Here is a 26,245-nt window from a genome sequence, read left to right on the forward strand (position 1 = left end):
GCGAAAATACTGAATCCTTAACCCACTGAGCAAAGCCAGGTAATTGAACCCACATCCTCACAGAGACACTGGGTTTAATAGGAACTCTTCTCGTCTTTTTGATGTTAGCTAACCTAACAGGTGTGAGATGGTATCTCGTTATGGTTTTGATCATCATTTCCCTGATGATCAGAGATGTTGAGCACCTTTTCATGTATCTATTGATCGATCACATGTATGTCTTCTTTTGAAAAAGTGTCGATTTAGGGCCTTTACCCATTTTTTAACTGGATTGTTTCCTTTTTTTTTTTTTTTTTCTATTGAGTTATATGAATTCTTTGTATATTTAGATATTAACCCTTTATCAGGTATACGGTTCACAAATATTTTCTCCCACTCTGTAGGTGGCCTTTTCAATTTATTGTTTCCTTTGCTGTGCAGAACCTCTTTAGTTTGATGTAATCTCACTTTTATTTTAGCTTTTGTTTCCTATGTTTTTGGAAACATAAGAAATCACTGCCAAGATCAACATCAAGGAGCCTTTTTCCTGTGTTTTCTTTTAAGAGTTTTACAGTTTCAAGTCTTACATTTACATTTTAATCCATTTCAAGTTAACTTTTTTTGTAGTTTATGTAAAAATTTATTTGATCAAAATGTAGAAAAAGTGATACTGTTACATATGATGCAGTTGCAAGAACCTAAATGAAAAGTGTGGGTTTCATTCAATTGCACAATTTGCTAGTGTATCTCCTGGGTAGTGTGATAATAATTTGGATAAGGTAGAAGCAGGGTGATTTTTAGTAAGCTTAGAGCTGAATGTTTCAGCTCTAAGATGTTAACTGAGAAAGTAGAAATATAATAAAGCCAAAATGTGCAGTGCAGCCCTGTCTACAAAATACTCCACATCCAGTTTAATCAGGAGTTTCTTGGTTTTAATTATTAACTTGGCCCTGAAGAAGGAATTAAATTTTAGATAAGTAAATCTCTAATTTGCCATTCCCGGAGTATAGAGGAGATGATGTTAGGCCAACTACATTTGTTTATCCACTTTGCTGTCAGAGGCCCATTCTGCTCAATATTTGCTTATAGAAAGACAGTCTTGCTCAATTATTGATGGCTAGCAGTCTTTATGATATGGCTTCTCTGAATGGGACTGAAATCTATAATATTCATTCCTGCTAAATGGATGGCCTCATATTAGAGCAGACAAGCATGGGTCAGTATTGGAATAAAACAGCTCCTCAGAGAACAACTTCAGAATGAAAGAAACATAGAGGAGCTTATCAAGGATTCAGAAAACATTTGGATAATTATGACTGACTTCTTAGAGGATGTTTGTTCTGCATGGGTGGAGGATGGAAAAGAGCCAGGATGATTAGGTTAATCTCTCTGTGGTTTATGACCTCCCACAGTAAACCCCACCGCCTTTTTTTTTTTTTTTTTTGCTCACTTCAAGTTTATTTTTGAGTAGTTTAAGACAGGGATCCAGTTTCATTCTTTTGCATGTGGATATCCAACCTCCCAACAGGTTTTATTGAAAAAGACTATCCTTTCCCCACTGTGTTCTTGGTGCCCTTATGAAAAGTTCGTTGCTGGTTCCTGTCGTGGTTCAGCGGGCTAAGAATCCAACATAGTGTCTGTGAGGATGTGGCTTAGATCTGATGTTGCTATGGCTGTGGCATAGGCTGGCAGCTGCAGCTCTGATTTGACTCCTGATCTGGGAAATTCTATATGCTTCAGGGGCAGCCATTAAAAGAAAAAAAACAAAAAACAAAAAAAACCTGGAGGGACTCATGTTAATCAGCACTTACAAATTATGAGAAATCATGGAAAAAAGGTAAGGTGTCAGAGGATTAGAAAAAAAAAAAACAGTGTTCTAAAGGAAAAAAAACCCTGAATGATATTATGTTGTAAAATTCTAGAACAGATTATATCTTTGATATAATAATTGAACATGTCAAACTAGAATTACCATGACTAGGATATAAGTTCTATCAGGGATTTTATTCTGTATTGTTCATATCTGTATCTCTAGTATTTAAAACAGAGTCTGGCACACATGGAATTTCTTTTGTGCTATGTATGATTACTAGATTGGTATGTTATAGCTAAACCATGGCAAGATATATACGATCAGGAGTTAATTCATTTGATAAAATCTCTCATGTAGCTTTGTCAATAAAGATTGAGAAATGTAAGATGAAGTATAAGACATCTAGGCAGTTCTTAACTAGCTGGATGACCACACCTAGTGGGTCCTGATAAATGAAGTTAAGTTCTTTGATATGATCTGCAGGATTCTGTACCAGGCCCTGCACTGCTCAACTTCGTAATCAAAAGAATAGAATATGACCTATAGGGGCATTGTTATCAAATCTGCAAATGATGATAAGATGATATTGCATCCAACATTAGGTGGCAGAATTAGGAAAAAAAAATTTCTGAGATTGAAATTTAATAAGACAAAGGTTTCATGAAGAACTTTAAAGTTTTACATTTTTGGTTTGAAAAAAATCAACTGCACGAGTTCCCATCATGGTCAGCAGTTAATGAACCTGACTAGTATCCATGAGGACATGGGTTCCATCTCTGGCCTCGCTCAGTGGGTTAAGGATCTTGTGTTACTGTGAGGTCACAGATGCAGCTTGGATCCTGCCTTGCTGTGGCTGTGGTATATGTCGACAGCTGCAGCTCTGATTTGACCCCTTTCGCCTGGGAACTTCCATGTGCCATGGGTGTGGCCCTAGAAAGAAAAAAAAAGAAAAAAAAAATCAACAGCAAAAGCACAAGATTGGTTTAAACTGGTCTAGGTCATGTGATTTCAGTTATTTGCAAATTCAGCATTAGTTTCAAAAAAGGTAAAGCAATTTTGGTGGCCTGAATGGAAACAAAATGTCCTGAAAAAGAGAGAAAGAAGCTAAGCCACCTTCTGCCCTAGTCACATAGGGTGACCAACCACTTGCCTGAGGTATTTTTCAGGATGTGGGACTTTTAATCCTAAAACCATGACAGTTTTGGGCAAATCAGGACAAGTTGTCACCCTACTACCACATAATCTGAAGTATCCCCAGTAAGGATTAGCATTATCCTCTGTGTACCTTCCTAAAACAAAATTAAGATCAAAAGACAAATGTGAGAGCAAGGATAATTTTGGTTCAATACAAAGCATGTTCTGGCAATTAGAGATACCCTATCACTGAAGTGTTATAACAGAAAACCTTTTTTATTTTTTGGCAGCACCTGTGGCATGCAGAAGTTCCTGGGACAGCGACTGCACCCCCACCATAGCAGTGACAATGCTGAATCTTTAACCCAGAGAGCCACCAGGGAGCTCCAGAAAACATTTTGTAAGGAATTGTTATAGAGTAGGGAGACTTACCTTGAGAGTCTCTTTCAACTGTGCAAGTCTATTATCTTACTTTTAATTCCCTAAGGATTTATTATTTAATTATGGAATTTAAGTCCCATTAAGTTTCTCAACAGCCTTTTGTTTTCATTTTGTTCTATTTGCTTTTGCGGAAAATGGTAAATAGGCAAAATAATGAGATCTAACACAAACCCAGTGATCTTATCTAAAACTACAAGTTTCACACTGTTTCTTCAAACTATACTTTGAAAATTCTAAGGGAAATGACCGAAGAGATGGAATCAAAACATCCCCTCAAATACAAAACTGTGTAACAGGTGAAGGCTAAAGTATCTATACTCACCCATGCCGGATTTACCATCTGGGTATGTGTAGACTTGGCCATTGTTTTTGATAATTGGGAGGTTAGAAGGTAAAGGAGCAACCTCTTCTTCACTTTCCTCAGAGCTGGAGCTGCTACTTGTGTCCTCACTGCAGCTATCATAACCGTCAAACATCCCGAATGAGTCTCTTCTTTTCCTTTCAGACTGTGAAGAATGTTCAGTCTTAAAAGTAGAAAAAAATCAGTAACACATGACACAGCACTCATATGCAACACCTAAAAGACCTTCATTCAACTGTGATAAATGACACTTGAAAAATGAAAATCTTCTAGGACTGAGAAAAGATTATCAAAATGGAGCCCTCCACTTCATGACACACAAATCTATTAGCTATTATCTTAGCTAACAGGAGTAACAGTACTGATGGAAAAAATACTGGAAGAGTTTCCTTGTGGCACAGTGGGTTAAGGACCCAGCACTGTCACTGCAGCAGCTTGGGTTGCTGCCATGGTGCAGGTTTGATTCCTGCCCCAGGAACTTCCACATGTAGAGGATGCGACCAAAAAAAAAATGAATGAATGAATAAATAAATAAAAACAGTGAATGGGAACCAGAAGATCATCATGTAATTCAAGTTTTGCTATAAACTAGATATAGCACATCTCTATAAAAATGAAATTAGTTCAGATTATTTTTTCTCAAAAACAAAAACAAAAAACAACAGAAAAAAAAAAAAAAAACCAAAAACCTGTGGTGAAATACACAAAACAATACATGATTTCTGGAGTTCCAAGTTATGGCTCAGAGGAAACAAATCTGACTAGTATCCACGAGGACGCAGGTTCGATTCCTGGCCTCGCTCAGTGGGTTAATGATCCGGCATTACTGTGGCTGTGGTGTAGGCTGGTGGCTACAGCTTGAATTCAACCCCTAGCCTGGGAACCTCCACCATTTTAGGTGCATGTGGCCCTAAAAAGACCAAAAAAAAAAAAAAAAAAAAAAGATTTCTCAATTTGCCTTTTATCTTTAAAACTGTAAATTTCTGTTATTATTCAGAACATCTAGGAAATATATGGATACTTTTAAAAATCACTGCTAAAAGTTCTGGAGGGATTGAAAATTTTAAATTTTGGAGACAATTTAGCTATTTAAAGATAGCATTTCTACAAGTAGTAATATTTTTTTCTTTATGTAAATGGTTAGAAAAAACCCAGTCTAAACACTAATCCCTTTTCAAAAGAAAAGCACAAAGATTCTATATATTACATTCAATGAATGCTACTCATATGTTCCTCTAAAAGATGTTCCCTCACTTTAAGCCACAAAAACATTCCAAAATGAATACCTACTGACGTTCCAACTTTTCCTAAAATAAATTCCAAAGTTTCATGTTTAGTGAGAAGAAAGTCAAAGGAAAACAGGAAATAATAAAGAGAAAAAAAAAATAGACTATCTGAAATGGAAAAAAAATCAAACCATCACTAAACATATATTGAGTTACAAGAGTAGTAGAAATTATCAACCAAAAAATTCTTAACAGAGTTTGGCACCTATTTTACTCTTTTGCTTCAGTTATAATTTTTTTTTGGAATTATCTTACACTTAATGCACAGTTTGCTTTCTCCCTTAGTTTAATGTCTTAATATAGCCAATAGCAAAGCTGAAATCTGTTGTTCAAAGCTTGACAAAATAAAACCATCCAAATGCATCTCTTAGTTTTACTGAATAAACTGTCATTTTCAGATATGCTACTATTAAACATTTGTATTAAGATGGAAAACTGATTTTCACGTGTATCAGGTGTAACTGTGAAAGGAACAAAACTGGTTTCTTAGTCCACACAATGGAAATACATACTCAAATGAATCTTCTTTTAAGAAGCTCCCTTGGGAGGCTGTACATGTTCTATTGATACTGACACAACTTTTAACTCCTTTTTTTAAAAAAAAAAAACAACAAACCCAAAAACCTATTCTTTCAGAACTCTCTTTTAGACCCAGTTTAAAAAAGAAAAGTCTACTGTTCACGGTCACTCTATAATTATTTTCTCATCCCCCCACTATTGTTTTCCCTAGCCTGATTATTTAGCAGACTTCGTTCTGAATAACTTTCAGTTATTTCTTCTTCTTTTTTTTTTTTTGCTTTTTAGGGCCACACCTGTGGCATATGGAAGTTTCTAGGCTACGGGTTGAATCGGAGCTACAGCTGCCGGCCTATGCCATAGCCACAGAGGATCTGAACTGTGTCTTTGACCTATACCACAGCTCATGGAAACACCGGATCCTTAAGCCACTGAGATTGAACCTGCATCCTCATGGATCCTAGTCGGGTTCATTAACTGCTGAGCCATGAAGGGAACTCCCACTTTTGGTTATTTCTATAAATCCAACGTATGTTTAAAGAATCAAAATCTGCTACCACCAGGAGATTTCAGAAGAATAAATAAGACTCTGAAGGCTTTTCAAAAGGAAAAGTCTAACAATATTTTGAGCTGATAAGGGGGCTGGGAATGGAATCGTCCTTGTTTGTTTATTTATTTATTTTGCTTTTTAGGGCTGTACCTGCAGCATATGGAGGTTCCCAGGCTAGGAGTCCAATCGGAGCTACAGCTGCTGGCATACACCACAGACACAGCAATGTAGGATCTGAGCCACGTCTGCAACCTATACCACAGCTCACAGCAACACCAAATCCTTAACCCACTGAGCGAGGCCAGGGATTGAACCCGCAACCTCATGGTTCCTTGTCAGATTTGTTTCTGCTGCGCCACAATGGGAACTCCAGTCCTTGTTTAGATGTAAGTGTAGTGCTAACAACACAGACTTCTGACAGATCGAGGTCTGAGACTCAGCTTTGGCATTTATTAGCCGTGAACTTGGGCAAATGGATAGGTTTCCTTCTCTTATACATTCAACATTCAACAACTATTCATCAAGCACTTTTGCGTTGCACAATAAGAGAGGCTAAAGAGAAAGGGCTGTACAGAGCAGACAAGATCCATGGCTCTCATAAAAGTTATGGTCTACTGGTTGGAGAAATCCAAGCAAGACCACATGATATTAGAGTAACAAGGCAAAGGCAGTCAACTGAGTCACTGGTGAGCAAAGTCCTGAGGACAAAAAAGGCAGTCACTTGAATATCTAGTGCTGGAATATTCCAGGCAAAGAAAGGAGCAAGATGAAGGCTTTCAGCCTGGAATGTTCTGGGGGCACTGAAAGACCAGTGTGGCTGGTGCCTAGTGTGAGATGAGGCTGGAGGAGGATGCAGTGGACAGATCAGCAGGACACTTGAAGGCCAGGGTAAAGTTCGATATATTTCTTTCCTGAGTGCACCATTAAGACACTATGGGGAGTTCCCGCTGTGGTGCAATGGATTAAGAAACCGACTGCAGTGACTTGGGTCCGTACAGAGGTTCGGGTTTGATTCCCAACCCAGCACATTGGGTTATCTGGTGTTGCTGCAGTTGTGGCTTGCATTCGATCCCTAGCCTGGGAACTTCCATTTGCTGTGGGTACAGTCATTAAAAAAATAAAACAAAGAGACTATGAAGTACTTATCATAATGCCTAAATAATACAATTAGTAAACACTGACTAGAATTCTAAGTTCTGATAAATTCATACACCCTGATTCCATGCAGAGATGACCTTTTATACCCAGAGTTTTCTTCTAAGCTTGTTGTTCACTTTACAGCCAGCCTGGTTAGCAGTTTACTGACCCTTACTGTCAAAAGGGGATATCTTATTCTGACTCAACTTGTTAGAGAACATAACCCTAAATTTTCAGGGAGCCAATAATTATAAATATTTTGGTTTCAATAGTTATAGGCTGTTAACATTAAAGAAAAAGTACTATTGCCAAACACATCTGGGAAATTTTCCTTACTTTGAAGCCCTCTCCAAACCCTTAATATGCTTATGAACATTAAAATAATTTAAGAGGGATATATAGTAGGTAGTCTTTTCCAAAGCATCTTTAATGACGAATGTTTTAGAGCTATCATCTCTTCTGTGGTCCCTGCACACATGGAAAATGATCACCTATATAACACGAGGGGAATAGGCCCCTGTATGCACCAGCCTGAGACCTCTGACTGTCCCAAGTGCTACAGGGAGGAGTATCTTGACATACATGTAATCCAAGTCGGGAAGCTGTATTCTACATGGGAAATGTTGTTCCCCAAGTATGTTTTCTTAGAGTTATATAGAATACTAGTGAACTATGTATATGAATTATAATGAATTGACCTTATGTAAAACCTACCATTTATTTACTGTGAGAAGCTTATCTGGAAAGCCTTGCGTCAGACCAAAACCCTTAAGCAGAATGCAACTTCAATAAAAGCTGCAAAACTGATGGGAAAAAAATCTGACTATGTGCAAAGGGGACTACAAAAGAACCCTCTCAGTCTATGCTCTGGGTGGAGAGGCGTCTCTGGGATTTTGCAATCAAAGGCCTGAGGTTATAACTTACGCCACCCTAGACGGTCAGAAAGTTGCCAGGTCAAGAAAGTGGTTCCAAGCTACCAGTGCCCCTTGACACCCAACAAAAGCAACCCTAAATCATTTCAGGAAAATATCACCTACAATTCAGGTCTTTCAGCATTCCCAAAGATTTTTATCAAATATCAGTAAAATCAAATATCAAACGCATACTAAGCAATCCACCACAAACCAAGTGTCAGCACAAAGAGATGAGGAATCCCAAATAGTTATGCACTGGAACTGACAGAGACAGAATATAAAATAACCCTATAAGAACAAAGAAGAAATAAACACAGGAGCTCCCTGGTGGCCTAGTGGTTAAGGATTCGGTATTATCACCGTTGTGGCTCAGATTCCATCCCTGGCCTGGGAACTTCCACATGCTGTGGGCACAGCCAAAATAAAAATAAAAATAAAAAACAACAAAAAACATTGATGGATGTGATAAAAGCAGATTAGACCTGACTGAAAAATAACTGGGGAAATGGAAGATAAACATTAAAAAAAAAAAAAAAAAAAGAAATCCCAAACAGCAAAGAACAGAAACATAGAAAATAAAAGGTTAAAAGAGCACTGAATGTAAAGATCTAATAAATGTCAGTTAGAATTCTCAAAGGAGAGAATACGGAGAATGGAAAAAAGTAAAGCTGAATGAGATATTGGCTGAGAATGTTGAAGAAATAACAGAAACAGGGGAGTTCCCGTCGTGGCTCAGTGGTTAACGAATCCGACTAGGAACCATGCATGAGGTTGAGGGTTCGATCCCTGGCCTTGCTCGGTGGGTTAAGGATCCGGCGTTGCTGTGGGTTGTGGTGTAGGTCGCAGACGTGGCTCGGATCCCAAGTTGCTGTGGCTCTGGTGTAGGCTGGTGGCCACAGCTCCGATTAGACCCCTAGTCTGGAACCTCCAATGTGCCACAGGAGCAGCGCTAGAAAAAGGCAAAACCAAACCAAACCAAAACAAAACAAACCCAAAAAACAAATAAACAAACAAAACCAAAAAATAGAAACATGAATTCAGATAGAACTACGATGTATATTAAGCACAACAAAAAGAAACCCACATCTAAACAGATTACAGTAAAAAAAGCAAATCAGAGAAAAGATTTAAAGTTGTAATTGGTTATATATTCTTTATACTGGAGTTCCTGTTGTGGCTCAGAGGTAATGAACCTGAGTAGTATCCATGAGGATGCGTGTTTGATCCCTGACTGCGATCAGTGGGTTAAGGATCTGGCACTGCTGTGAGCTGTGGCATAGGCTGGCAGCTGCAGCTGATTAGACCCCTAGCCTGGGAATTCCCATATGCCCTGGGTGCTGCTCAAAAAGGAAAAAAAAAAAAGTAACCAATCACAACAGTGAATTTCACTAGTCAACAAGCCCAACTTAGGCACATTTAGTTCCATCAGTTGATTAGTAACTAACCATTAAACATGAATAAACAGGCAAGTATTACCAACCTTTTGAGAAAGGCCTCTTAAGAATGTGAAAGACCAGGGAATTTCCTTGGTGGTTTAGGGGTTAGGACTCTGTACTTTCACTGCTGTGGCCTGGGTTCAATCCCTGATTTGAGAATTGAGAACCCACATCAAGCAGTTGCGTGCTGCAACCAAAAAAAAAAAAAAAAAGAGTGAAAGACTGCAACTAATCTTCAGAAAAAAAGAATCCATAGAAAACAGAAGTAATACAAGGCGCAAAAGAAAACTTCAAAAAAAGTGAAAACAATTCTTCAGAAATGTTAAGAACAGGATACTACTGTTGAACAAGATAGATCTTGGAATTTAAAAAACAGAAAAGGCGGAACAATAAATTAGTAAATGGATAACAAAATCAAAGAAATCTTTTAAAAAGCATGTGTTGTGGATATACATACAAACAGCCAGATTATAAAAAGCATAAAAGTTAAATCCGGAAGATACAAAATCCAAAGAACAGAGATATCAAGAAAGAAAACAAACAGAAAAAAGAAAAAAATACAACAAAAATTCCAGGATCAAAAGACAGAGCTTCTATATTGAGAGACCATGTAAGTAAGTCCAGCTTAATTAGTCTTCAAAAAACAAAACAAAACAACAAAACTATACCTAGGTACATCATTATAAAAATTATAGAACTCAGTCATGCTAAAAGCTTCAATAGAAATATCACATAAAAAGTGAAAGAGGAGTTCCTGTCATGGCGCAGTGGAAATGAATCCAACTAGGAACCATGAGGTTGCGGGTTCGATCCCTGGCCTCGTCCAGTGGGTTGGAGATGTGGCGTTGCTGTGAGCTGTGGTGTAGGTCACAGATGCAGCTCAGATCTGGCCTTGCTGTGGCTGTTGTGTAGGCTGGCAGCAACAGCTCTGACTGGACCACTAGCCTGGGAACCTCCATGTGCCGCAGGTGCAGCCCTTATAAGACAAAAGACCAAAAAAAAAAAAGAGAGAGAGAGAGAAAGGAATTAGGATATCAGTGGACTTCTCAATAACGAGATAAACAAGAGCAATGCCTTCAAATTTCTAAAGGGAAAAAATTCTTACCAGAAAACCTACACTCAAAGCTCCAAGTGAAAATCAACTAGGAGCTCTGTATCACAGTGTGTTAAAGATCTGGCATTGTCACTTCAGCAGCCTAGGCCACTGTGGTGGCAAGGGTTCAATCTCTGGCCTGGAAACTTTTCACATGCTGTGGGTATGCCAAAAAAAAAAAAAAAAAGAAAGTAAAAAGAAAAAATGAAATCAAAAGCTCGTTCTTTAACAAGATCAGTGAGACTGATTAACCTTAAAACAGAGATAGAGAAAAAAGGAGAAAAGACAAAATTTCCAATATCACAAATGAAGTGACATCACTACAGATTCTATAGATATTAACAGGAGATTAATAATATTACCAACAACCTTATGCTAATAAATTTGACAGTTTAAAAGAAATGGACATATTCTTGAAAGACAGAAAACCAAATTTCACCATAAAGAAACACATTACCTGAACAGGTAAATAACTATAATAACCTGAAAAGGTAAATAACTACAATAACCTGAATAGGTAAAGAAACTAAATCTGTACTTAAAAATATTCACACAAAGAAAACTCCAGGTCCAAATGACTTCCCTGGAGACTACTACTTAAGAAATACTACTGATTTTATACCAACTCTTCTAGGAAACTGAAGAGGATGAAAAAGTTTCCAATTCATCCTATTAGGCCAGCATTACTCTGATTCCAAAACTAGACAAAGCCATTACAAGAGAACCACAGAACAGTATTACTCATGAAGATAGGATGCAATCTTTTTTTTTTTTTCTTTTTAGGGCCACACACATGGCATATGAAGGTTTCTAGGCTAGGGGTCTAATCGGAGCTACAGCTGCCAGCCTTCGCCACAGCCACAGCAACCTGGGATCCGAGCTGAGTCTGCAACCTTCACCACAGCTCACGGTAACACCAGATGCCTGAACCACTGAGTGAGGCCAGGGATCAGAACTGTGTCCTCATGGATACTGGCTGGATTCGTTTCCGCTTTGCCACAAGAGGAACTCCAGGATGCAAATATTCCTAACTAAATTTTAGCAGACTGAATAGAACAATATATAAAAAGAATAACATAGGGAGATCCCATCGTGGCTCAGTGGTTAACAAATCTGACTAGGAACCATGAGGTTTCGGGTTCGATCCCTGGCCTTGCTCAGTGGGTTAAGGATCCAGCATTGCTGTGAGCTGTGTAGGTTGGAGACACGGCTTGGAACTGGCATTGCTGTGGCTGTGGTGTAGGCTGGCAGCTACAGCTCCAATTAGACCCCTAGCCTGGGAACCTCCATATGCTGCAGGAATGGCCCTAGAAAAGGCAAAAAGCTAAAAAGCCAAAAAAAAAAAAAAAAGAATAATATAAGATGGCCAAGTGGGTTTCTCCCAGGAATGCAAAGATAATTCAATATTTGAACATTAATTAACATTAATAGACTTAAAAAGAAAGGTCATATGATTATCAAGAGATGCAGGAAAAGCATTTGACACAATCTAAGACCTATTTGTGATTTTAAAAACCCTCAGCAAACTAGGAATAGAAGAAAATTTCTTCCCCCCCATAAAGAACATTTAGGAAAATCTTAAAGCTAGCATCAAATTTAACGGTGAAAATCTAGATGTTACCCAGTATGTCTGCTTTTGCCACTTTTATTCTAGCCAGTGGAATAAGGAAAAAAAATAATAAAAGAATCCAGACTGGAAAGAAAGATAAAAACATCTTTATTCCCAGATACCATGATTATAAAAAATCTGATAAACATACAAAAAGCTACTTAGGCTAATCCCAAGTGTGTATGGCAAGAATGCAGGGACAAAATATCAATACAGAAAAATCAGCTGTATTTCTATATACTGGCAAAAAAAAAAAAAAAAAAAAAACAAAAACCCAAGACACTGAAATAAGAAAATACCACAATAGCATAAAAATTATGAAATAATTCAGATAAAACTGCCAAAAGATGTGCAAGACTGATACTATGAAAACTACTGAATGTTGCTGAAAAAGTTAAAGATCTAAATAAAGATGTACTGTATTCACAGATCAGAAGAATCAGTATCGTTAAAATGCCAATTCTTCCCAAACTGATTTATAGATTCAACACATGTGATCAAAACAAAGGAGATTTCAGGGTACAAACTGATAAGCTGATTTTAAAATTCACATGGAAATGCAAGGATCCAGAATAGCTAAAACAAATTTGAGAAGAACAAAGTTGAAAGACTTAAGTTTCCTGACTCCAAGATATATGACGAAGCTACACTATCAAGGCAGTGGGATTTTGACATAAAGACAAAGAGATCAACAGAAATAGAGTTCAAAAATAGACCCACACATATATTTCTTTTTCTTTGGCTGTCCCTGTGGCATATATAAGTTCCGTGGCCAGGGATCAAATCCGGCTGAAACTATGACCTACACCATACCTGCAGCAATGCTGGAACCTTAACCCACTGTGCAAGGGATGGAGCCAGCGCCTCCACGGAGACAAGCTGATCATTAACCCACTGTTCTACAGTGGGAACTCCCCTCTGTCAAAGGTTTATAATTCATTACTGTCCTTAATTATTTCAGGGGTCAAATTATCTCAGATTTGGCTACTAGGATCCTGTTGAACTGACTCATGGCATTTTGACATGCCCATGTGAATTTCTGAGTAATGCCTTACTTTCTGGGATTTGAAAATATTTTAGGATAATTTTATACCTATGCTGCTCTAGCTCTGAAATCTATCATTTCTCCAAGGAACTCTCATCCTTTTTAGTGGGGACTGGTATTAAAAACTGGTATATTGGGAGTTTTCACTGTGGCTCAGCAGGTTAAGAAATGAACTAGTATCCCTAAAAATGTGTATTTGATCCTTGGCCTTGTTCAGTGGGTTATGGATTTGGTGTTGCCACAAGCTGTGGCATAGGTCACAGAGGCAGCTTGGATCTGGTGTTGTTGTGGCTGTGGTGCAGGCTGGCAGCTGTACCTTGGATTCAATCCCTAGCCCAGAAACTTCCATGTGGTGCAGGTATGACCCTAAAAAGCAAAAAAGAAAAAAGAAAAGAAAAAAAGAAAAAAGAAAAACAAAAAGCAAACAAACAAAAACCCAGTACACTTCAACACACAGTTTTTCATTTCTTCTCGTGTGTGTGGACTTCTCTGTTATTACCTTTTGTCCTTTTTTTAGGTTTTTAATTTTTTAAATGTTTTTTTCAAAATTACATTTAGGAATCTATCCTAAATTTACCCTTATCTGTTATATATATGGCAAATTCTGATCTGGCTTATGGAGTTTTTTTTTTTTACCGTGTAATCAAAAATCTTTTACTGTACTAAAATTTGTCAGTATTTTCTTTTATTGTACCTTATTACTTTGAATCATAGTTAGCAAATTTTCCCATACGGCATAGTATATAAAAATTAACCCATATTTTCTTACTATGTGTATAGCTTTCGATATTTACATCTCTGATCCATTGTCTCTTAAGTATGGTGTGAAGGGACCTAATATTATCTTTTCCCAACTGGCTATCTAGTTGTGCCAGTACCTTTTACTAAAATGTCCACTTTGTCATGATTTGAAATACCACTTTAAGTACTAGGTTTCCATACACAATCATGTCCATATCTGACCTTTATACTGTTTTACTGGTCTGTCTATTCATGTGCCAGTATCTTGCTTTTTAAATTATAGAGGCTTCCAAGTATATTTTGATATCTGGTAGGCCTAGATATCTTCTCAAAGATCTTCCTTTTAATGTTTTGATATTCTTGCATGTTTATTTTTTCAAATGAACATTCGTATTAATTAGTTTAGCTCTATACCACAAATTGATGGTATTTTTTATTAGGGTCTCATTATATTTATAACTTAGGAAGAAGTGACATCTCCATGTGGTTGAGATGTCGTAACAAGGAGCAATGAATGCTTTATAGTCTGCATCATATAAGCTTTTAAGCAACTTTTGTTTAGAGGCAATTCCTTATGAATGTAAGTACTTTATTTACTTTTTCTGGCTAATGTAAATTCAGTTTTCCCTTTTATTATATTGTGGAATTGGTTATTGAGTACATTAATATTTATTATTTTATAAACTTCAATCTTGCTAAATTATTTTTAAAGTTTTGTTATTGATTCTCTAGGGCTTTCCAGATAAGTTAGCATGTCACCTTCAAAGAAATCTTTTTTAAAAAACTTTTTAGGAGTTCCCGTTGTGGCGCAGTGGTTAACGAATCCGACTAGGAACCATGAGGTTGCGGGTTCGGTCTCTGCCCTTGCTCAGTGGGTTAACGATCCGGCCTTGCCATGAGCTGTGGTGTAGGTTGCAGATGCGGCTCGGATCTGGCGTTGCTGTGGCTCCAGCGTAGGCCCCGGGCTACAGCTCCAACAGACCCCTACCTAGCCTGGGAATCTCCATATGCCGCGGGAGCGGCCCAAAGAAATAGCAAGAAAAAAGAAAAAAAAAAAAAAACTTTTTAATTTTTTATCATTAGGGCCACACCCTATGGCATATGGAGGTTCCCAGGTTAGGGGTCGAATTGGAGCTGCAGCTGCCAACCTACACCAGTCACAGCAATGCTGGATCCGAGCTGCATCTGCAACCTATGCAGCAGCTTATGGCAACGCCAGATCCTTAACCCACAGAGTAAGGCCAGGGATGGAACCCACGTCCTCATGGACACTAGTCAGATTCTTAACCCACTGAACTACAACGGGAACTCCAAAAACTTTTATTTCTTTCCCACTATGCCTATATTTTCTTTTTCCTAATTGTATTGGTTCATATTTCTAGTACAATGTTAAATAGTGGAGATGGGAGTTCCCTGGTAGTCTAGCAGTTAAGGATCCAGCTTTATCACTGTTGTGGCATAAGTTAGATCCCTGGCCTGGGAACTTCTACATGCCACAGGAACAGAAAGGAAAAAAAAAAAAAAATTGGAGAGACAATGGATACCTTCTGTTTCATTTTTTCTTTTCTCCTTTCTTTCTGATCTTAGTGTTTCTCTATTAAGATGCTACTTTAGGATTAAGGTTATGTGTATAAATGTGTGAATGTGAGTGTATTTATGAAAATCATGTTAAGGAAGAATCTATCCATTCCTGTTTACTCAAAAGTTTTTATTAGGAATAGGCGTTGAACCTTGTCACAGACTTTCCCAGCACCTATAAATAGAATAATTGTTCTCCTTAAAGCTATTAATATTGTAAATCATATTAATAGAGTTCCAAATTTCGAATCATTCCTGTATTCCTTCTATAAAGCTCACTTCATCACAGTGTATTTTAATGTTAGAGGCTGCACAACATTTAAGATTTTGCACTGATATTCATAAATGTCTAACTTTCATCTTTCTGCACTATCATTATCAGGCTTAGAAACTGGTATTACTCTTGCTGCACAAAGATTAGAAAGTTTGCCTTCATTTTCTATGGTCTGAAATGATTCATACAGCATTGAGTCTACATGGTTTCTAAAAGGTTTTGCAGACTCCCTTGTGAAATCATTTGGGCCTGGTGTTTTGTGAGATATACCCCTGACAAATTTGTTTTTCCTTTTTCTTTTCTTTTTTTTTTTTCTTTTGCTTTCTAGGGCCACACATATGGCATATGAAGTTCCCAGGCTAGGGGTTGAACTGGAGCAGCAGCTGCCGGCCTACGTCACAGCCACACCAGATCCGAGCTGCTTCTGTGACCTATACCGCAGTTCCTGGCAACACGGATCCTTAACCCACTGAGGGGGCCAGGGATTTAACCCGTATCCTCATGGATATTACTAGGGTTCATTACCACTGAGCCACGATGGGAACTTTTTTTTTTTTTTTTAATTGAGTCATAATTTTGGGGTTTTTGGTTGGGCCTGCAGCATGTGGAAGTTCCTTGGGCCAGGAATCAAACCTGCACCACAGCAGTGACCCAAGCTGCTGTAGTGACAATGCCAGATTCTTAACCTGCTAGGCCACAAGGAACTCCCAGTTGAGGCATAATTTTTTCTTTTCTTCTCTTTTTTATGGCTGCAACTGCAGCATACGGAGGTTCCCAGCCTAGGCGTCGAACTGGAGCTGCAGGTGCTGGTCCACACCACAGCCACAGCAACATCAGATCCAAGCCGTGTCTGTGACCTACACCACAGCTCATGGCAACGCCAGATCCTTAACCTACGTACGGAGCAAGGTCAGAGATCAAACCTGCCTCCTCATGGATGCTAGTCAGATTTGTTTCCACTGAACCATAAAAGGAACTCCTGAGGTATAATTCTGAATGCACATCAAGATGCAGAATTTTTCTGTCACTCTAGAAAGCTCCCTCCTGCCCTCTAACAGTTTTTCTCCTCCCTTGGGTTTTAGCACCATTGGTTAATTTTGCATATATTTAAGATTGTACATAAATACAATAAAGTTACACAGACAAGTTTGTATCTATTTCACTCATCATAGTATTTTTGAGATTTATTTATGTTATTGCATGTATACTAGCTCATTGCTTCTTACTCCTCAGTAATATTGTGCTTTATCAATATATTCTCTATCAATATATTACTCTATTCTCCACCAAGATTTGACTACCATGAATAAAACTGCTATGAACATTTTTTTTTTTTCTCTATACTTGCATGGATTCAGTTAATACATTTTTTTTCCTATGAACATTCTTGTAGAAGGCTCTCTAACATGTGATAGGTTTCTACATTTCAAAATGTATCCTTTTGCTTTTTGCTTGGTTTCTTGAATGGGACCTACTGATATTTTCCTAATAGAGCAACACTTTTTGTGAATATCCTGTGTTTGAAATACAGCATATTCTATATCATTAGGATGTAGTGATGGATATACCTGAAGGTCTACCTTATTTTGTGGTTCAGACTTTTCATATTCTTATTTTTTATCTATAACATCTATCTCGTGCTAAGAGAATTAAAGTCTCCAATTTTTAGTGTTTCTTCTACTTGCATTTTTAATAGCTTCTGATTTACACAGACTGTTGCTGCAGGGGTCAAATCAGAGCTGCAGCTGCCAGTCTAGGTATGCCACAGTGGATCCGAACTGTGTCTGCAACCTACACCACAGCTCACAACACCGGATCCTTAACTATGGAGTGAGGCCAGGGATCAAACCTGCATCCTCATGGATACTAGGTCAGGTTCGTTACCACTGAGCCATAATGGGCACTGGTTTTTGTTTTTTTGATCCAATTTGAAAATATTTTTAATTCTTGAGGGAATCCTCAGCAATTATCATACCATCATACCAGTGATATCATATCAATATCATATTATACCAGTGATATGACTGGTATGTTTGATTTCAATTCTGTCATATTATGATGAACTGCTGACTACATTACATAATATTTACACTCATTTTTCACTTCATGATGGTTTTGTTTGGCTGGTCTTTAAAAAATTTCTTTCTGTATTTTGGAAGGTTTGTACTTTTTTTTTCCCAGTGCTTACTTTTGAATTAGTCATTTACTGTTCCAGGTAACTTTTTTTTTTTTTTGCCTTTTTTGGCCTTTTCTAGGGCCGCTCCCGTGGCATATGGAGGTTCCCAGGCTAGGGGTCCAATTGGAACTGTAGCCACCGGCCTACGCTAGAGCCACAGCAACATGGGATCTGAGCCGCGTCTGCAACCTACACCACAGCTCACGGCAATGCCGGATCCTTAACCCACTGAGCAAGGCCAGGGATTGAATCCGCAACCTCTTGGTTCCTAGTCAGATTCGTTAACCACTGAGCCATGATGGGAACTCCCCAGGTAACTTTTTTCTTATCTAACCTTTTCTTTCAGTTTCAGATGGTATCCTTTAAATCCTGAGTGATAGCTAAACATTGTCATCAATTATTTTGGTTTGTCTCCTTTTCTTTCCCTTTCCCCTCCCATATTTTTTAGCTGCATTCTTTCTGCTTTCTCAAAACCTGTAACAATTATGTACTCTTCTTTTATGTACGTCACTACTTTTGGTTTTATCCTTAGTTCAAAAAGATATAAAATACTGTCAGTTTTTAGAAAATTTCCCAAATACCTTTTCTAGATGAAGGACATCCTTTAATTGTTTCCAGGAAGGACTAGAGAGTACAGTATTCTCTTAGCTCTAGGCATGTTCAAAATTGATACTCTACAGTCTTGAAGGATAGTTGACTGGATATAGAATCTTTGGTTTTTCTTTCCTTATGCTTCTCAACTATTGTTTTGCTTTGTATATTGCTGCGTTTTTGTGGCCATGCCGACAGCATGCAGAAATTCCTGGACCAAGGATCAGACCTGGACGACAGCAGTGACCTGAGCCACTGCAGTGACAATGCTGGATCCTTAATCTGCTAGGCCACAAGGTAACTCCCTGTATGTTGCTTTTGAGAAACCCGATACCATTCTAATTATCTGGTCCTTGTAAGTTATTTCATCTTTTTGCCTGGGGGTTGAGAATTTTTCTGTATCTTTAAGGTTGTATATCTTTACTAGAATATATCCTAGAGTTTTATCTTGTTATGAACTTTTGATGCATTCAACATGCAGATCTTTTATTCCAGAAAGTTTTCTTGGATTATGGTTTTAAACATGGTTTTGTTTTTCCTTCTTGAGACGTCAATACCTGTAAGACTTTTCAGAACCATCTTTCACTGAAACTGTAGATTAAAAAAAATCTCACGTCCATTCTCTTGTTTTCCTGTTTTTCTTCTATGTCTTTTATTTTATTTGTGTTTGACTATTGTTTGCTGGGAAACTTGTAACTTAGTCTTCATCTCTTCCCCCCTTGCCCTCAGCATGTGGAAGTTTCCCAGCCAGGATCGAACGCAAGCCGTGGCAATGACAATGCTGGATCCTTAACGTGCTGAGCAACCAGGGAACTCCAGTCTTCATTTCTGATATTTTTTCCTTCTCTTTTCTCAATTTACCCTAATCTGACTTTATTCCTTCCTGCTTTTTGTCCCTTTCTATTCTGTTTAAATATTGGTTTTGAGTATTATTGTGTCAATTTTCTTCTGACTCACATTTTTTTTTTGGTTGGCGGAAGAGAGATTTTCATCAGCCAATATGCTTAGATTTATATTGTTTTTTTCTTTTTCTTTCTTTCTTTCTTTTTTTTTTTTTTAGGGCTGCACCCATGGCATATGGAGGTTCCCAGGCTAGGGGTCGAATTGGAGTTAACAGCTGCTGGTCCACACCACAGCAACACCATATCTGAGACGAGTCTGTGACCTACACCACAGCTCACAGCAACACCGGATCCTTAATCCACTGACCGAGGCCAGGGATCGAACCTGCATCCTCATGGATGCTAGTCAGATTCATTTCCACTGAGCCACGATGGGAACTCCTTCATGATGTTTTTTCTTAAAGAGTTCTGTATGAATGTGACCCATTCTTTTCTATTCATTTCACAGTCAGGGTTCCTAATTTAAGAACACTTTCTTTTTCTGAAAGATTATTTTTCCTTCTTTCTCTTTATGACTTGAAGTCTTTATGTCTTCACTCCTTCCCTTAAAGCACTGCCTACACCACAGCCACAGCAACGCCAGATCCAAGCTGCGTCTGCAACCTACACCACAGCTCACAGCAACGGCGGATCCTTAACCCACTGAGCGAGGCTGAGGATTGAACCCACAACCTCATGGTTCCTGGTCGGATTGGTTTTTGCTGTGCCATGATGGGAACTCCATGTGGTAATCTGTTTCTCAATGCTGAAGGCAGCGGTAACAAGTGATTTCTATGTGTTCTTTATTGGTTTATAGGTAGATGGGTGGGAAAATTACATCAGGCTTCTGCTTGTTCTCCAGACTTGGAAGTCTATACACATCTGAATAGTATGTTAGAACATATTAGAAATAGTTTAGAAGTATTTCTTTTGTCATTTTCTGTTGTTTTTTTTTTTTTTTTTTTGTCTTTTGTCTTTTTAGGGCCACACCTGCAGCATACAGAGGTTCCCAGGCTAGGGGTCAAATTGGAGCTGTAGCTGCCAGCCTACACCACAGATCACAGCAACGCCGGATCCTTAACACACTAAGCAAGGCCAGGGATCGAACTTGCATCCTCATGGATACTAGTTGGGTTCGTTAACCACTGAGCCACGACGGGAACTCCTCTTTTGTCATTTTCTAAAACATTTCACATGTCACACAATAGATTCACTTTTTGTATTACCTCACAGTTTTCCAGAGTATAAATCTTTTTCATTTTTATCAAATTTGATTCAGAATCACATCATAAATCCCTAATAACTTTATGAACCATTTCTTGTTACCGATTTGTACAAAGTCTGTTATGATTAGTAATACAAGTATTACAACTAACAAGATGCTCAGTATGTGCCAGAGACATTTTTAAGCACTTAACTTGTAGTACTGCATGTAGTCCCTACAACTATTAGTACTTACATTTTACACATGAGGAAGCAGAGGTTCAAATCTGCAAAAGGTCATAAAGCTAAAATGAACACTAACAATATGAATCCAGGGAATAATGTTCAATTTTAACATTTCCTCTTTTTTCTTTCTTAATTATGGTGCTATGAACTAACTTCTATAAGCACAGAAAACAAAGATCAAATAAAATTGTTTCAGATAATGTGCCTTTTGGAACACCTTACTTTTCAAAATAAAACAATAATCATGTTAGATGACTACTCAAGGGCTTGAATATAAGGGGACAGAACGATTACAGATGAGAAAACTCTTCCTAATATTAGGGCATATACAGTAACTCCTCATTCACCACAGAGGAAGTCAAAAGATAATATCTAAAGTTCATACACCAAGTAACATATGGCTAATATTTAGAATTATAGAGACAGATACCAAATCAAAAAGATAAAAAAACTAAGTTGTCTCGTGAAAGCTGAAATGGATAAGCAATGAGATCCTGCTGTATAGCACTGGGAACTATATCTAGTCACTTATGATGGAGCATTATAACGTGAGAAAAAAGAACGTATACATGTATGTGTGACTGGGTCTTCTTGCTGTACAGTAGAAAATTGACAGAACACTGAAAACCAGCTATAATGGAAAAAATCAAAATCATTATATTAAAAAAAAAGCTGAACTGGAAAGAGAAAGAAATGCTGCAAGGTATCCTTTTGGGGTGTACTTCTGTATTATTGTTTACATGATACTATCCAGTGTGTGTATTACTTTTTTTTTTTTTTTTTTTTTTTTTTTTTTTTTTTTTTTTTTTTTTTTTTGGCCGCTCCTCGCATATGAGTTCCAGGCTAGGGTCGAATCGGAACTGTAGCCTCCGGCCTATGCCAGAGCCACAGCAACGCAGGATCCGAGCCGCGTCTGCAACCTACACCACAGCTTACGCAACGCCGGATCGTTAACCCACTGAGCAGGCAGGACCGAACCCGCAACCTCATGGTTCCTAGTCGGATTCGTTAACCACTGCGCCACGACGGGAACTCCAAACTTTTAATTTTTTTTTTTTGGCTGTGCCTGTGGCATGTGGAAGTTCCTGGAAGAAAGATGGAACCCACGGCACAGCAGTGACCTGAGCTGCCGCAGTGACAATGCTGGATCCTTAACCCATTGTGCCACAAGAGAGCTCCACTTTTGATTTTTATAAAGTATGAGCTACCTCTAAAAAATTCAATAAACTGGTAAAAATTGAGACTGATATCAGGCATTGAGCAATTTTTTCTGTGGGAGAAACAGCACTCATGTATGCTTGGTATGAAGGCAAATATATGCTATCTTCTTGGAAGGCAATTTGTATTACTTATGAAAATTTAAAAATAAGTATGCCTTTTGATCAGGGAATTTTGCTTTTAGGAATCTGAAATACTCACAGGACACAGGAATCTAAGTGGAAGGATATTTCTTACAGTAATAATGTAATAGTGACAAACCGAAAGCAATCTAATCATCATTAGGGGAATGATTAACAACAGGTAAAACACGGAGTGAAAAAAAGCGAACTGCCAAATATGAATAGCATGACTCATTTTTTACCAAAAGAAACAATACATGCTGGTATATGCACAGATTGATATATCCATGTTTGTTTACGCATTTAGAAAGATCCCAAAAGGAAAAGCTAAACTATTAACAAGGTGAGAATGGGCTGAGAGGATAATTTTATCTTTTCCTTTTCTTTCTTTTTTTTTTTTTTTTTGTCTTTTTTTGTTGTTGTTGCTATTTCTTGGGCCGCTCCCGCGGCATATGGAGGTTCCCAGGCTAGGGGTTGAATCGGAGCTGCAGCCACCGGCCTACGCCAGAGCCACAGCAACGCGGGATCCGAGCCGAGTCTGCAACCTACACCACACCTCACGGCAACGCCGGATCGTTAACCCACCGAGCAAGAGCAGGGACCGAACCCGCAACCTCATGGTTCCTAGTCGGATTCGTTAGCCACTGCGCCACGACGGGAACTCCAATCTTTTCCTTTTCCTTTTCTTTTTTTCATTTATTTATTTATTGTATTTTTTTTTTTTTTTTTTTTTAGGGCAGCACCCACAGCATATGGAGGTTCCCAGGCTAGGGGTCTATTCAGAGCTGTAGCTGCAGGCCTATACCACAGCCACAGCAACATCAGATCCAAGCAGCCTCTGTGACCTACACCACAGCTCACAGCAACGTCAGATCCTTAACCCACTGACCAAGGCCAGGGATCGAACTGGCAACCTCATGGTTCCCAGTTGGATTTGATTCCACTGTGCCACAAAGGGAACTCCTCTTTTATTTATTTTTTGTCTTTTTAGGGCCGTACCTAAGGCATAAGGCGGTTCCCAGGCTAGGGGTCGAATTGGAACTGTAGCTGCTGGCCTACGCCACAGCCATAGCAAGGCCAGATCTGAGTTGCGTCTGTGAACCACACCACAGCTCATGGCAATGCAAGATCCTTAATCCACTGAGCGAAGCCAGGAACCAAACCCAAGTCCTCATGTATGCTAGTCAGATTTGTTTATGCTGAGCCAGGATAGGAACCCCCCATTTTCTTTTTTTAAACAGCAAATATGCAACACTTCCATAATGAAAAATCAAACAGAGGTTGTTGTATGACAAAACGTAGGAAGAAGTCATCTATCATAGAATTTCATTTTCCTAACATGACTGCCACACTGACGAACATTCTTCCTTATAAAACTCTTACAGAAGAAATGCAAATCAAAACTACCATGAGATACCACCTCACACCAGTCAGAATGGCCATGATTAATAAATCCACAAATAGCAAGTTCTGGAGGGGCTGTGGAGAAAAGGGAACCCTCCTGCACTGCTGATGGGAATGTCAACTGGTACAGCCACTATGGAGAACAGTTTGGAGATACCCTAGAAATCTATACATAGAACTTCCATATGACCCTGCAATCCCACTCTTGGGCATCTATCTGGACAAAGCTCTACTTAAAAGAGACACATGCACCCGCATGTTCATTGCAGCACTATTCACAATAGCCAGGACATGGAAACAACCCAAATGTCCATCGACAGATGATTGGATTCGGAAGATGTGGTATATATACACAATGGAATACTACTCAGCCATAAAAAAGGATGACATCATGCCATTTGCAGCACATGGATGGAACTAGAGAATCTCATACTGAGTGAAATGAGCCAGAAAGACAAAGACAAATACCATATGATATCACTTATAACTGGAATCTAATATCCAGCACAAATGAACATCTCCTCAGAAAAGAAAATCATGAACTTGGAGAAGAGACTTGTGGTTGCCTGATGGGAGGGGGAGGGAGTGGGAGGGATCGGGAGCTTGGGCTTATCAGACACAACCTAGAATAGATTTACAAGGAGATCCTGCTGAATAGCATTGAGAACTATGTCTAGATACTCATGTCGCAACAGAAGAAAGGGTGGGGGAAAAAACTGTAACTGCAATGTATACATCTAAGGATAACCTGACCCCCTTGCTGTACAGTGGGAAAATAAAAAAATAAAAAATAAAAAAAAAATTAAAAAAAAAAAAAAAAAAAAATAACTCTTACAGAGAAATTAAAAAGTATAACCATTAACTTATTTGTATAATCACCCACAGGTTCTAATAAAAGTGTAAATCTCTCCAGTATTTTACAGAAAATACTTGAGATTCTAAATGCAAACATGTAATAATAAATATGCAACCAAGTAATAAGAGAATGATCTCAATATGAATAAGCCAATTAACACTTAACCAGCTCTCCATTATCAGCACCAAGAGAGTACAGTGGCCCACATAATTTTCAAAGTTTTATATTTAGTCATGGACTACAAGTTTTCTAGAACCATAAGTTTGAAAGTTGTGTGTGTGAACTGACCGAGTACGAAATAAGAACTCACAGATCCTCTGTGACGACTGGACTCAATAGCAGCTGGGGAGCTACTTTGCTTTTGCTGGTCTCTTCCTCACTCCACTATCAGAACACAATTCACTGGACTAAACAGAAGTGCATTCATGGTTTCTAAGCTTACTATTAGAAGAAAAGTAAATGCTATGGATTTGGGATTGTTAGGTTTTTGTTTCCCACAAGTTCATTGTGAAAGAAAGAATATATCCATGTCAATGACACAATCATTGAATCAGCACCAAACGAGCTATAATATCCTGAATATATATATATATTTTTTTGTCTTTTTGTCATTTCTTGGGCTGCTCCCGCAGCATATGGAGGTTCCCAGGCTAGGGCTCAAATCAGAGTTGTAGCCGCCGGCCTACGCCAGAGCCACAGCAACGCAGGATCCGAGCCGCGTCTGCGATCTACACCACAGCTCATGGCAACGCCAGATCCTTAACCCACTGAGCAAAGGCAGGGATCGAACCCGAAACCTCATGGCTCCTAATTGGATTCGTTAACCACTGCGCCACGACGGGAACTCCAATATCCTGAATATTTCACCTACAGAAACTAAAAAGTACCCAGGGAAGGAGAGAAGACAATATTCAATATTCCACATGGCAATAGTCTAACATTTAAAGCCACAGTGAGCAAAAGGAAGCTAATCTTTGATACATAACAAACACAAATCTCTTTGGGTTCAAGTTCTGGTTCTATTATCTAGGACTTTGGATGTAACAGTTACTTGGGTCCCAGTTTCCCTCTCTTCTAAATAAGTAAAATACCACTTACCACACAGGAAGGACGTATGAACAATAAAATAATTCACATGAATGGGCTTTCAGTTCTTCAGAGGAAAGTTATGAATCCTTAAGTATGAACCTGAAAAGCTAATTAAAAATAAGATGATTTTGTCAAAATTAAGTTTGAAATGCAGTAGCCTAGAAGGTCTTTAAGATCAGCTATTAACTCTACTCCAAATGAAAGAATTCACACTAAGGCTGGGCTGTGGTATAAATGTAATTTAAGCAATCAAACAAGATCATTTATTACTAATGTTAATGCAGCAAAAATAAGTTAAATACATCATTTAGCATCATGTTGATTTGATACACCTAAAAATACTGATGTAAAATGGTGATATTCTCTTGGTGTTCATCTTTAAAAAATTTATCTGGAGCTTGTTGCTCAAAAGATATATAATCACTGAACAATAATAACTATAGGGTATTAATAATGGAGCAATTAAAACATAGTTAAACACATGTGTACCCAAGGAGGTTATTAATCTGGTGTATAAAATAATCTGAAACTAGCTAATTATAGTTTTGAAGT

At 38.3% G+C, this 26,245-nt stretch overlaps 1 protein-coding gene across 39 annotated transcripts in view; it reads right to left on the minus strand.

Moving 5' to 3' along the window:
• Positions 1-26,245, minus strand: part of MBTD1 (mbt domain containing 1) — a 75,604-nt gene that overhangs the window by 44,921 nt on the left and 4,438 nt on the right. For 22 of the 39 annotated variants that reach the window (XR_002337183.1, XM_021067227.1, XM_021067229.1 and 19 more), the window contains 2 exons: positions 25,703-25,800; positions 3,690-3,891 (listed from right to left, as the gene is read on the minus strand). Coding sequence is in view for 34 of the 39 variants with exons in the window: in XM_021067227.1 (XP_020922886.1) it covers positions 3,690-3,843 (154 nt within the window). In the remaining 5 variants the exon portion in view is untranslated. Of the gene's footprint in view, positions 1-3,689; positions 3,892-9,611; positions 9,755-25,702; positions 25,801-26,245 lie in introns of all 39 variants that reach the window. The other 17 variants (XM_021067232.1, XM_021067235.1, XM_021067216.1 and 14 more) reach the window with 3 other exon arrangements.

Source organism: Sus scrofa, chromosome 12, assembly GCF_000003025.6.
Source record: "Sus scrofa isolate TJ Tabasco breed Duroc chromosome 12, Sscrofa11.1, whole genome shotgun sequence".
Taxonomy (NCBI): Eukaryota; Metazoa; Chordata; class Mammalia; order Artiodactyla; family Suidae; genus Sus; species Sus scrofa.